The sequence below is a fragment of the Manacus candei genome, unplaced genomic scaffold, assembly GCF_025592945.1.
Source record: "Manacus candei isolate 608988 ecotype Guabito, Panama unplaced genomic scaffold, ASM2559294v1 h1tg000033l, whole genome shotgun sequence".
NCBI classification, from domain to species: domain Eukaryota; kingdom Metazoa; phylum Chordata; class Aves; order Passeriformes; family Pipridae; genus Manacus; species Manacus candei.
This window is the reverse complement of record NW_026138081.1, coordinates 5,427,352-5,441,478: the sequence shown is the minus strand read 5'-3', so window position 1 is coordinate 5,441,478 and position 14,127 is coordinate 5,427,352. Positions and strand designations below refer to the sequence as shown.

The 14,127-nt window shown below is 44.0% G+C and overlaps 1 protein-coding gene across 11 annotated transcripts in view; it reads right to left on the bottom strand.

The window, feature by feature from the left end:
* Window positions 1–518: 518 nt before the first annotated feature.
* SMOC1 (SPARC related modular calcium binding 1) overlaps window positions 519–14,127 on the bottom strand; it is a 132,761-nt gene continuing 119,152 nt past the window's right edge. For 4 of the 11 annotated variants that reach the window (XM_051791428.1, XM_051791434.1, XM_051791438.1 and 1 more), the window contains 4 exons: window positions 12,033–12,280; window positions 5,948–5,962; window positions 5,703–5,753; window positions 519–3,993 (listed from right to left, as the gene is read on the bottom strand). In XM_051791428.1, coding sequence (XP_051647388.1) covers window positions 3,977–3,993; window positions 5,703–5,753; window positions 5,948–5,962; window positions 12,033–12,280 — 331 coding nt within the window. In that variant the 3' untranslated portion in view covers window positions 519–3,976. Of the gene's footprint in view, window positions 3,994–5,702; window positions 5,754–5,947; window positions 6,027–12,032; window positions 12,281–14,127 lie in introns of all 11 variants that reach the window. The other 7 variants (XM_051791432.1, XM_051791435.1, XM_051791430.1 and 4 more) reach the window with 6 other exon arrangements.

Here is a 14,127-nt window from a genome sequence, read left to right as displayed (position 1 = left end):
TAGCGTGGCTTGTTACTTGTCATCTCTGAGGATTACAAGGTTATGGACAACAGCTATTTCAGGCTCCCATATAGTGAGGGATGACCTGCAAAAGTAAAGTATGAAGGCTCTCGTGAAAGGGAGGTGCAAGGACATGTAAGGTGCAGGGCCTGACTGCTGCACTGGGTTTGGGGAGATGGTGCTAAAAGATCCCACCTGGCTGAGGGTTCCACCTTCTCCAATCACCTCTACACTCCTGTTGAAGCTTCACAGTCTTTCTAAGCAGCCTGCATAGATCAGACAGCTGTCATCAAACACAGAGACACACTCTGGAGCATGTTTTAATTCAGCCCCAAGGCTTACACACAAGAGAGAAACATCACAGACTGCAGAACCCAACCATAGATTGACACTTGATTCTGCAAAGAGGAAAGTCTCCTTCCCTCTCCTAAGCACTGCGGGGGTAACAGAATATTATGTAGAAGAGAGAAGTTCTGGAAATCAAGATTAAACAAGAAACCACCACAAGACACTGGAGCAAAAGTTATCTATTTTATTACAAAACCAAAACCAAACAGATGCCTTTCAGTTTAACAAATGATGCCATAGGCAAAAATGTGCTGGGGTAGGGTAAGTTCAATATAAACTCAAGCCATGGAAAGCAGTGCCTTCACACATATGAATCTCACCATAATGCAGTTTCCTCCAACATACTATGCCCTTGGGGGATCAGCAAAAAAGGAAAGATTTTTTTCTTTTGGCAGGAGGAACAGATGACTTGCACTGTGGGGTCCTGGTTCTCTTCTCTGCTGTTTTCAACTGTCATTCAAAGTAGTGCTGGAGAGGCCCAGGAAGACTTGAAAGATGAGGAGACACATGCACAGTGTCTACTTCCAGACACAATACTGACACTCCCCATGTCCCAGCTTCAGTAAAATGCTACTGATGCAAGGCAGAGCAGAAGAATGCTTACCACCACCAGATAAGGACACATTTGGCCTGGCAGCCACATGGACTGGCCAGCTTTTTGGCAATGAAAGCAACAGGGGAAGCAGGCAGCTGAAGATCTGATGAGTACAGTGTTTGGACAGCTTATAGCATGGGTTGTATTAATCAAGACCAGTACTGTCTGCATGATCCTCCAACACAAAACCAGAACAAGTAACCTAACATCTACTTGGACATTACACAATCATGCTTTTTGGGTCTTCCATGGCAGTGTACAAGTATTACCAGAAGCTGCTCAGAGACCCACACAAATCAGGATGCGGGGACTTGGACTTGTCTTGTAAAAGGGGACCAATATAATGCTTGGTCCCCAATCCATCCATAAAGTCAGCTTTAGCATAGCAACATGAACACCCACTAATGCCAAAGCTAATCAACAGCCACCCCTTGTCTGGCTTCCTTGAAGAACTGACCCAATTTTAATTGCAAACTTTATGTGAATGCAGGCCTCTTGGAGGGGAAGGACACAAGGATGAGAAAAAGGAAGTCAGCAGAAGAATTTATGTGACAGGTAGGAGTCTTGGTTGGGTGATTTATTTACATTTCCAGAAGAAAAGATGCAGTGAGTTTTAGCAGCTCTGTAGTCCCCCCACAATCCTGTGGGGCATTGCCCAGCCCCAGTGCCTGGCTGACAAAACTCCTATAGGCATCCAATTGGTTGCTTCTGCTGATGCAACTATACATTAAAAAACAAACACACAAACAAACCAAAAAAAACCCCCACGCCTCCAAAAGACCCCAAAAACCCAAACCACCAAACACCAACCAACCCAGCAGCCAGATCTTTAAATTCCTAAAACTAGCATATTTAAAAGGAGAGGGTTTTTTTATACATTGGATTCATTCTTTACTCCTACAATAGAATTAGTGAGTGTGACAAGGACATTTCTAACTATACACTAAACCAAATTATTTCAACACACAAAAGATATGCCCTGGGCATTTAAAAAATAAAAGGAAGGAAAAAAAAAAAAGGGAAGAAGCAATCAAGAAGGTGGGAGCTTGCAGACCAGAAAAGCACATACATTGTATGTGAGAAACCATGAATATCCAGCAGCAGGATCTGCTCTTGCTAGAGACATCATCTTTATATTATGGCGGTGTGATGTATATTTCAGAGATTACCAGAGGTGTTTTCAACCAAGCTACATGTTTTAATTAGCTCCAATCTACTTCCCAGAAGTTATTACTACACTTAAACAGTTACTTACAGAACTGCCTTTGGCTTTTTTTTTTTTTTTTGTAACTTTCCATTTTGCCAACAATCACTAACTTACTGCATCAGGACACTTTTTTTTGTAATGTATTTATCTAATAATATTCTCATGATGACATGACACAGAGTGAAGATGCTTTGTTGTAACATCTTTTACCAAAGCAACAGGGATATAGACTCAAAGAATGACTCCAGTCTCTACAGTAACCCAGTGCTGTTGCAAGCAATTGTTGGTGTGATCTCATTAGCATGGCATATCATCACCTCTGACTACAGTTTCTTCTAATAGAGACAAGTGGCATAAGGGTCACCAGGTCTGAAGTGGGAGGCTGCTCAGAACAGGTGAGTGCTGCCAGTGGTTGGAAATACATAAAGCAAAACACTGTCCCATCACATTCTGCCCAAACCTAGGACTGCTGATATGGGTGCCCCTGCAAAAGAAACAACTTTGGTAAAACTTCTCGTTGTTGAAAAAGCCCCTGTGGCCTCCAAGAACACCAGACTCTTCAACTCCAAGCCTTCACTGTTATTGTTCATCAAACTCCAGTGTCATCTAACACAGGTAACACTGGTAACAGCAAATTAGGAAGAGTGGATACTCTAAGCTAGGCAGGCACACCACTGTGCAGGAGGGAAGCTTGGATTCACAATCATCAAGGACAAAAATAGTCATTTCTGACAGACCAGTGAGCACAGCCCAAGCTGTAGTGTTGAAACATAAGTAAAGCAGACACTTGGGGACCAGCAGCATGATTGTGTCTTTCTGCACTGACAGCTATGTTCTTTGCTCTTCAGGCAAGCAACAGGCAGGCTAAGCTGCTTTTAGCAGGATTCTTAGTATTTTTATTCTTGTATGACATATAGATGAACACTTCGTCAGAGAGGAAGATGTACAGCTTCCTTCCAATGACTCTGCTAGACCTACAGCTCCCACATCATTCCTACAGCATTAGATTCCAGAGGCATGGCACATCTTTCTTAAGTATAGCACCTGAGCCTGGATAGCAATGCAATTGTAATTCATTTCTGTCCAACTTGCAACAGGTGCAGAAACTACTTTTATATGTCCTTAATACAACCTTTTTCTATCCCTACTTTAGGCAGCTTTGCAGTGCACCAATACTTACATGAAATCTGTGCTCTCAAAAGCCCAATTGCCTGTGAGTTGCACAGGCTTTACAGTAAGAAAGGGGGTTCAGATGCTCTCAAGAAGCATTTGGTATCTGGCACACTGTGTGCACATCTGCAAGAACAAGTCGTGTTGATACACTGGCTCCTTTCCGCATGGGGGTGTTAAGGTTTGCCACTGAATGATGGTTTGGTGGCAGAAATAAATGCATTACTGTAATCCAGTGAAGGCAAACTGTCTCTCTAGCCGTAACAGCCTTCAAAAGCAAAGGGAGGAATAGAACAGTGACTCCAACCCTGTACAAGACAACTGTACAATTTACATATATATTTATATACAGTATATAAAAGTCTTTGAGTCCCAGTGAACTCAATTTTACATCATCAGTAGCTGTTCCAATTTTAAAAAGTCATGATCCTGCTTCTCTCCACTCTCCAAAGTATTAGATTATGGCATTGAAAAGCAATTAAAACCAAACCCAAACCAATTATTAAAAAGTGCAAAAATTCTGGGTGCCACTTCTGCTACGGTGGATGCTGCTGATGCTGCATGCTTGCTCACAAGCAGCAAGGTGTCTGTCCATCTGTCACTGGATCTTTCCTTCCTTTGGGTCAGCTCCTGCCTTCCCTTCCCGTCTTCTGCTGCTACACCAGGCGACCTACTGAAAGGGTGGGGTGGGCAAGGAGGAAAAAGACAAACAGAACAGAAACAGGACAAGTGAGGAAAAAAGGCAAATTAAAACGAAAAGACACCTGACTGATAAAGATACAGAATAGCCTCTGCTGAAGCCATGGCCCTAGAAGGCTGAGATCCCAGAGTAAGCTGTGAGGCTGAAAACAACTAGGGGCTAATGAGACAGCCTTGCTGAAAAAAACACTGAATGATTCACACTGAGCCTTAAGGACTGCCATATTTTTAAACATAAACCACCACTTTCCTCCCCCTCCTTCGAAATGGGCATGCAGCTAGGGAAACGACTGGTCTCCCTCTGCTCTGCTCCCTCTGCCTGCCACAGCTGATGCAGAAGCCCACTGCTGCCAGGCTGCCCTGCCACCATCTCCCTAAACAGCCACAGCCAGCTGTCTCCTCCCCTAGAAGACAAGCAGGTCTCGAAGGAGGCCTTTCTTCAGAAAGCTTTTGTTAAGTCCCTCATCAAAGATTCTTAAAGAATCAAAGCTCTTACAGGATCAGAGCAAGAGCTCTGTGGATTAATTACAGGTGAAAACACACTATAGAGAAAGCAAAAGTATGGACTTGATTTTCAGAAATTAGAAGGGTTACATCACTGGGAAAAAAGGCCTCACTGGGATCAACATGCCCTGCCACAGGGGGCAAATACTGTCAAATGCAAAATTACTCCAGATAGTCATATTTGAAATTGACTGCACAGCTCTGCAAACAGCAATTGCAGCGCTCAGTGAGCAGCTCATAAAAACAGTAGATTATCTTCAATGTCCATAAATGCAACGCAGAGTGTGAGTGGGGATGACTTGGCCTACACTGAGCGCTCTGAGTGACTAGGAAAGAGTCTGAAGCCACAGTACGCACTTGCTTGAATGCCTCTGCTCAGCTTTTAGCGGCAGACAAAAATCAGATACATGCTCAGAACTGAGGACACACCAAGAAACATGACTACATCAGTGTATAAGGTTTAGTCGATCTTTATCTTCAGTTCTCCATTCAGCCCATCTCAACCAGGACCACATACGGTCCCCAGAAAGGTAAGGAGGACAGCAAGAGGTATGGGAAGACTTCTCTCCTTAAGCAAATACATAGCCTAGGTCTTTTCAACACAGAAAGGAGCCTAACCAGATATATGTTGGATGGCTATAGAACAAGTGGGGGAGTAGGCAGGGGAGAACTGCTCACTGCTTCTTACAGTCCAAAATGAGAAGCACACAATGAAACCATGAGGCAGCAAGTCTAAAAGCAAAGCAAATAATGTTGTTCATGCCTGACAAAAGGGTGCAATTTGCTGCCAGAAAATACAGAAGAAAGCAGATCTGCACCATGAAGAGTATAGTGTCTTCATGGAAACTTGTCCATGGAGTAATATAATGTAAACACAACAAATCATCTAAATTATTGCTTGCTAGAAGGGAGAATAGAAGAGGAGAGTATTCATCCCATAGCTGCTGTATCCTATCTAATTCTTCAGCAATGTACTGTCTGCTCCAGCTAAAGACACAGAGCTGGACTTGGAGATGATGCAGTGGAGCTGCATGTTGGTATATTCACACCTCTTAAAACAACTTTGGTTTCCATCTGTTTCTATATTGCTGTTTGTGAACATGGGAGAGCAGGGGAAAATTAATTCTGAAATACATGGGTATCACAGAAAAAAAGGAACCATTTTGACAAGATACTCACTGAAAGGGTTAAGGCCTTGTCTTTTTCCATTGGGCAAACTGCTCAGGTTACCTGTAAAATCCAAGAACCACATTAAAGGCAATAAATGCTGTGGCATGACAAAGGGGGCTCCTTGTTGTCTGTTGCCAGAGGGCAGGTTCAAAGGAGCCCCTCTGAGCATGCTCACAGCAAGTCCTGCCAACACTCTCTTAAGATTCACATGCAAGAGTTTGACTAATATGCTTGAGACGACAGATGTTAAATACCTGGTGTTGTAGTAGCTGAATGTCATGAAATCCAGAGGTTTGGTGGGGCAAGAAACAACAATTACAAAGTTAAACTGAACTGTGGAGGGAGAAAGAAGAAAGGAAGGATACAAGTACTGTCATGAGGTTTCCCCAGGCAAGCAAAATAATGCCATGTAGAAAGAGGGCAGCCAGAAAGAGCGAAGGTGCAGGCAATACAGATAGCCCAAGTTTATTAAATCTTTCACTTGAACCAAACAATCAAATAGGTGCCTAAAATCAAAGACCTGAACTCATAACTGGCGGAAAGGCAGAACTGTGATTGTGTTATGAGATAACAGGCACACGCACCCTATACCAGCTGGAGCTCATGGCAAGGGCCTCTTACCTCAACGATAAACCTGTTCCTACCATGTGTTGAGTACAGAGAGCTCAGGGATTACAGGAGGTCTCAAAAGCATGTCACGTTTCCTCCTAGCTGCTTGGTCTGATTTAAGAGACGGATTAGCTGAAAATGGGAACTCCAGCTCCCAGCCAGCAGCAGTAAGCCTATTGCCACCCTCCACTCTGCCCAGCTGAAGACTTTGATTTGTGCATGCACATGAGTTGACTGCACAACTTGCTCTGCACATTCAGGTACTCTGCATGCCAGCAGCCACAGCACACTTTGCTCTGTGGAGAGACGAGGTGGGCAGAAGTTCAGAGGGCAGGGTGAGGTAGGGGAAGCCTCGGGGGTGGGGAGGCTGGGCTGCAGGTTGGAACAGAGCTGCTGGGAAGGACAAGAGAGGGGGAGAGAAAGCTGGTGCTGGCCAAGATTGAAATGGGTCACAAAGCACAGCCTCTTGGCTTTAGAGAGCATTAATACGAGAAACTGTGTAAGCACACTAAGTTATTCGAAGGCCTCCGAACAGCAGTCTGGTACCAGCCACCTGCCCTGGCATGATCAGCGGAACCACAGCTCGATGATACCTGTGCCCAGGTGCCCACGTGTGCATAAAACACCAGAGGCTCCACTGCCGGGGCAGAGGCTCATCCCGGGCTGACCAGCACTCACAGCCCGGGGATGGCAACTACAAGTTGGGCCCTTTACAGGCTGCCGCCAGGGACCTGGAAGGCGCTGCCAGGCCACGCATCGCCATCCCGCCCAGCAGCCTGGGTAAGCCAGAGGGCATCCCAAAGAACCCTCACCTCCCTTCAGCACCCAGAGCAGGTAAGCCTACAGCACGGCGTTGGGAACGAGCACTATCTGACTTCAGAAAGAGGTGAATGAGCACTATCTTTGGAAAGAGGCGGGAGCTCCAGGTCGGTGTGTGCAGAAGGCAGGAGGATCCCTCGGAGTGGAGCACGGCCCCATGCACCTCCATGGGGAGGCCACACTGAGGCACTCAGAGAGCATCGCCTTCAGCCAACTGCCTGCCATATAAAGCCAGGCCAGCCATGTATACCTACGGAAGGCAAAACCCTGCCACAACTACGCTGCACGAGGAAGGAATACGGCAGGTGGCGACAGTGGGTTACTAATAGATACTTGGGAAGCCCTTGGGCATTACAAAGTAACATCCCATCACTCGTCAAGTTTCATAATGGAGAGTATTTGCTCAGCCTCACAAGTACACTGTTTTGAGAAACAATTCTAGCCACACTGGTTTAGGCCAGGTGTCTTTCAAAAGAGAAAGCTCCAAGGAAACTCCAGCAGCTTTTTACATGAAGAAATGATTCCTCAGACTTACTGAGCAAATCTCTCACCTTTTGGGGAAAGAACCTTGCCACCACCAGCTTTGTATTCTCAATACATTACTGATGTCCTGATTCATCACTAACTTTTGTTAAGATTAAAGGCAAACTACAGCACTGCTACAAAGCTCCAAAGGGGGATATCCAAACAAGAAAAATAAAACCAGGCCCTGAACCAGTGGAGCTCCTTTGCATTCTAATCTAATTGTAACTAGATGCACTTTAAATTTCCTTTTTAATTCGGTCATTACCTGGTTATAGTTTTCTCATGGCTGCTCAGACTGTTGTTTTCTACCATCATTGGTCCAGAGGCATTTCCTAGGTGACTGCTCTTTCCTACCTTCTCCTACACAGCTGCTTGCACAGTAGTGATATAGAGTGACATCAGTCCCAGCCTCCCAAGCATACAGAGAATCAATTACTTCTGAAGATACCAATAAGAAAGGTCCCAAGCATCATTGAATGAAATCTGCTGTTCAGATTGCCTGTTACTTTTCCTTCTTTCTGTAATATTTCCTCAGATCCAGTAGAAAGTGACATGCTGTTTAATTACACACACACACTTTTAATGAAGATATTTAGATCCTGTTTCTGGACTGCAGTCTTGGTGGCTGGGTTCCACCTCAGAAGTCCTCATGGCCTGTGAAGCACGCCCAACACCTACCATCTGACAAGCTCTTGGACAGCAAAGCAATCACGGGATCTGAGCTGGCAGAAGGGAACTTCCCATCAGCTGGCAGAGGGATATTTCTTCCCTGCCTATTCCCTTAGCTCCTCTTTAGGCAGGCACAAAATGCTGACTTGTTCTTCTGAATTTGGAAGAATACAGAGGCAAAACTCAACTCCAGCATTTTGCAGCCAGCACAACTAGCATAAGCCTTACTCAGATGTACAGCCCTCCTCTCCAACATGACTGGACTCCAATTTATCTCGGGTCCAGTAACTTTCCAGCAAAGCTTTGCAGTGTGTGTCTATCTCCTCTGAAGGACCCTGCCTTTTGACTAATGCAGAGAGCTAAATTTGTTCTTTGATCACAGATGGTTCCTCCCTTAACTCAGGCTGTGCAGACTGCACTGAGGAATGCTAACTTTTAACAGTCTGTTTTCCTTCCACAATTCCTCAAACAGACAATCCTAGATCTAATGATGGTAAAGACCGTTTCTGGCATACTCGAAGCTAAAAGCCCTCCCTGCCTGTTCTGCCCCAGTTTAAGAAACTATTTGCAGGCTTCTGCAGACCCTCAAAGGCTGACTCTATGTGGTTGCTCCATTCTGAGATTTAGAAATGGCATTTTTCCATGAGAATGGCCCTTGACAGAAACAAGACAGGTTTAAACAGAGGGACAAGAGCTGTGCAAAGTGGCAACCAGACCTAGCAGATTTTCCAGCAGCTTTCTAGATCACCATAAGGATGGAATATGAAGGGTTTCTGACAGACTGGACAACTACTTTCCTCACTGAAGAACCACTGGCTGGTAGTACCCACATATTAAGTTACCACAGGCATTAAGAACCTGTTGAAGAAGGGAAGAGAGAACTACTCACCTCGCACAGATTTGATCCTAAGCTGGAAAGAGCTCAGATTCAGGTTTGTCCTTATGAATACCCCAGCTGAATCCTCACACATAAATCTTATTTATTTAGACTCTTTAGTCCCTGAGAGGCGTATAAAAGTAGTGATTTATCTATGCCCTATGCTTCCTTTAAGCAACACTATTTCCACATTTGGATGGAATTGGCCACAAAAAAGTGGTGAAACACTGACAAAAATGCATAACACTTAATATCTCTATTCCTCAGCATCCCAAATGCTACAAAATTTGTATTATGTTTTATTTTCAAAACCATTATAAGTGCTCAATTTGCTGAGCAGGAGGCATACTCACCTGGAATGATGACCCACTTAATTTTAGTCCTTATGCTACTGAATACCCAACCACAATTTGGAACATCTGAGCTAAGTTCATTTGTAATGATGTATATCAAGGGGAAATTATGACTTTCCTTGCCTCCTTCCAACCCTTCCTCATCCAACAGGTCTGCATCCTTCTTGTCCTGGAGACTCCAAACCTGGATGCAGTACTCCAGGTGGAGTCTCACCAGAGCAGAGTGGAAGAGCAGAATTCCCTCCATCACCCTGCTGGCCACGCTGCTTTTGATGCAGCCCAGGACACGATCGGCTTTCTGGGCTGCAAGTGCACATTGACAGCTCATGTCCAGCCTCTCATCCACCAGCACTCCCAAGTCTTCTCAACAGGGCTGCTCTCCATCTGTTCATCTCTCAGCCTGTACTGATACTGGGGATTGCCCTGACCCAGGTGCAGCACCTTGCACTTGGTCTTATTAAACCTTGTGAGATTCCCATGGGCCCACTTCTTGATGCCATCCTGTTCTTAGGTGTGTCAACCACACCACTCATCTTGGTGTTGTCTGCAAATCTGCTGAGGGTGCACTTGATCCCTTTGTCTGTGTCACTAATGAAGATATTAAATAACACTGGTCCCAATACAGACCCTTGAGCAACACCACTGGTCACTGATGCCCATCAGACTCTGACCCGTTGACCACTACCCTCTGGATGTGACCATGCAACCAATTCCTTATCCACCAAACAGTCCATCCATCAAATCCACTTCTCTCCAATTTAGAGAGAAGGATTTGTGGGAGACCATGTCAAAGATGTCGACTGTTTCTAAATTTAGAAGTTCTTATGAATGGAAAGCATAGAAAACTTCATGATTTCTTAAAAAAGATCCATCACAAACATGCTTACTGAACCTCTAGAGCATTTCCCTCAGTTCTTTCCTACACAGTAGTACCTGCTCCCTGCACTGCCCCCTCCACTGCTTTTTAGTCCTCATCGTCCTTTAACTTACCCATTTATCTTTGATTCTCAAGGCTTATCAGGCCTGTAGAAGGTATGTGGAGTTGTATGACAAAACAAGATCAGAGCCCTTTTTTGACCACAGTCCTGTCCTCATACAACAGAAGAAAACATGAAAGGTCAAAGCTGCGTTCCCAACAAACAGTTGGACAATTAGGCACTCACAATGTCTCTCTGCTTTCTTTCCCCTTAATATGGGCTCAAAGTTTCACATTTTCTTTCTTCTCTACATTTGATTTTTCCCCCTTCCATAAACTAAATTTTGAACAGTTAGTTGGCCAAGGCAGCAGATTCCAGAGAGTCTTATTCCAGGCCAAATAGCAATAAAACTCATTTGGCATATCCATCTTATTGGGAAGGTAATAAAATTAAGGATTGCTATTTTGGTATGTCATTCCTCAGTAAGGTACTTATGACTATAAAAAAACTTCCACTGGGCTACGGAAGCTGAATGCTTCTTACAGCTGACAAGTAATGCAACATGCCTATTATGGTAACTAAGATGTTTATAAAGCACCTAGAAAATGCAACTTCCCAACACCAAAATGTACTGACTCCCTTCCCACTTGTGCTAAACCTGAGAAAAGACCTAAGGAAATGTTAAGATGGGACAAAGAAAGCTACCCACCCTTCCCAACTAGCATGACAGTTATAACAAGAGCTGTCTGCACAGACAAAACACCTGCACAGGATATTAGTCCCCTGGAATCTCCCTGTTTGCCTTCTCCTGCCAAGTAAGTCTGCCCACAGTCAAGAATGACTGATAATTATTGAATTTGGGTTGAACAGTTTCAATTCATAAAATTTCCAAAAATACCCATTTGGTTCAGGTCCCAACAGATGATGAGGTGAAGATGAAAAAGCAAGAAAAGGCAGGAGGGTGGGTTGATTGCTCAGGCACTAAACAGAAAGGAAAATAGATTGTTCACATGCCTTATTTCTCCCCCAATCTTGAAGTACAATTTAACTCTGAAAAAGGAAAACAGTATATCCCTGTGCTTTCTTTCTAAGTTGTTCTCTCCCCATCATCCACTTTCCTGCATGCTGAATTTAGCAATGAAAGTAAGTATTATATCTGTTAGTCAACAGACTCTCCAGAGAAGGCTGGGTCTATGCTGACTCATACATCATCCAACCTTCATGGCTGAGACAACCCAATACTGTTAGCAGGGTATTACTCAGAAGGGTCTTGATCTGATCTGAACTACAGTTTCCAAGGACTTCTACAGTACAAAGCAGAGTTCTGGTCAAGGCTCATCTGTTGCCCTGTTTCTGTATAGTCTTAGCACAAAGGTCTGTGATAAGGGGTATAAGATGGAGTAATAACACAAATAATGAACTACATTTGCATGGCAAGGTATTAATCCCAGTCATTTTCTCACACAAACTGTGGCACTTTTGAAACAGCTGGGAGAAAACAGATTCCTGAGTTTGTCATAACTCCGTGTCAGTTTTTATTGTCATGCAATGGGGAAGAAAAGGCACTCACCTCCTTCCTTGCTGACTCCCAAACACCCTTTCAGTTCCTGAAGCGAGATCGACTTGTCCTTGTTGAGATCACAGTAGTCAGTGAAACGTCGGGCACATTTCTTGGGCTTGGCTTTCTTCTTTACATAACGTTTGAAAGGCTTTAGCTCCCGCTTGTTGATATCATCACTGCTGTTGTTGTCCAGCTGGCTGAAATACCAGTGTACCACTCGCTCCTCTAGTGTGTGGCTGGGGTCTGGCTCAGAGAACCTGGAACAGAGGAAGCACAGGCCCCCGAAAAATGGGTGCTCTCACCAACACTGTCAAGCATATGCTGAGGAGCAAGAGCTGCTCATCAAATCCGGCAAGTGTTATGCCATATTTAAAGAAGGCAAAAAACACAGGTCTTCCAACCTCCTCCTTTTAGCTGGGCTCTATTGAGAGAGAGAAACTTTTTCTGAAAAAGTCCTTTAGCATTAACAAGTGATGCCAAGAGAATCTTGGACTCTGATACCCTCAGTAGCTCTGGTTCTCCTCACACCAGTTGCTGAAACTCTGTCTAAACCTGGAACAATACCCTTTAGAGGGTAAGAAGCAATATCCTTGGTCCTTCTGACCCTTGGGTTCCCATTCAAGTTACCAGCAGGAGAGCCATGAGTGTCAGCTGTCATGATAGTTTTTGTGACAGCGACATCTAGACTTCAGAAAGGGGACAAATTAATTTAATGCAAGAGACATTCGTTATTTGGAAATGTCCTTGGCAAGATACAACATCTCCCTGTATCTGTACTCCTGTGCTGTATTTTCAGCCTTTTTAATGCTTTTCACGTGGCTGATTTACACATAAGAGTTCCACAGCAGACAAACACCACAAATCCATTAAAGGCAACACTACAGATTTGGCAACTTCAGTTTGCTTCACTTCTTACTCGTTGTGATATTACAAGCTTGATGCTGTTTGACTTATTTTATTTCTATGCAAAACAACAATATCAGAGAGGAAGAGAAGAAAAAGAGGAGGAACAGCAACAGCTATAGATGCACAAATGGAGAACGCTGACTTTCAACATCAAGCCATCACTGAATAGGCACCGTTATGTCTAGTGCTCTGCAGCAGCAGTAGGAAAGGGGTTTTTCCTCAGTGATACTGAGAACCAGGGAAGAAACTCTTTCTAAGCTAGCCTGTCTTTTCTCCATATGATGAGCATGCCAACAGAGAAAGCTGAAAAGATGCTGAAATGAGGCTTGAGACTTAAGCCTTTTTGCTTCCAAGAATAAAGCATTTCAGTGCATGGAAATTAGTGGATAGGTAGTCAGACATGGTACACTGGCACTGGTTGCTCTGACTTGTTCCAGGAGACATACCCAGCTGCTGCCTAAATTCCTTCCCCAGGAAGGAAAGAGGAACAGTTTCATGCTGCAGGCAGCCAGATTCTCTGTGTGAATTTGGAGTATTCTAGCTGATGGGGAAATACAAACCCCAGCACCTTATAAAATGTACTCTAAGACTGTCACCAACCTTGTTTCAGAAACTAGTAGGATCTATATTTAAATGGTCACTAAAAAATTATTTGTTGGTAACTAGAAGGGAGAAAATTCTTTTCACTTTCTGGTATGACCAGTTTTGCCTTTAAAACACATCTACAGAGCCTGAAAAGTAACCCCCCCACCCTCCCACCATGGTAGATTAAATCATTAGTGATGAGGAATCTAGAACATGCAGAAAGCAAGAACTGGCACTTAGATGGAGAACAGAGATCCTAATTAACTTTCTCTGATAGCTTTTACAAATTACCTTAGAATATAGAAAGATGGCCCCTATCCAGAAATCCATGAATCCTTACAACATGTAAACACTCACAGAAGGGAGAGGCAAATAAGCTGCACAACAATTTTCCCAAGGTTTTCCTTGAAGCTATCTCTATCATTTAATTCTTAGCTGAGAGGCAGGTTGGCAGTCACAGAAGCTGGTCAGTGAACAGCAGAATAAACACTGTGCAGGAGAAAGAACAGGTTAGGAATAAGTCTGGGGTTTTTTTTCTAGCCAAAATACCAGGCAAGCCCATAGATTCACCTGTGGACAAGCAGAAATTACAAAAATCTCCCCAGGAAGTTAA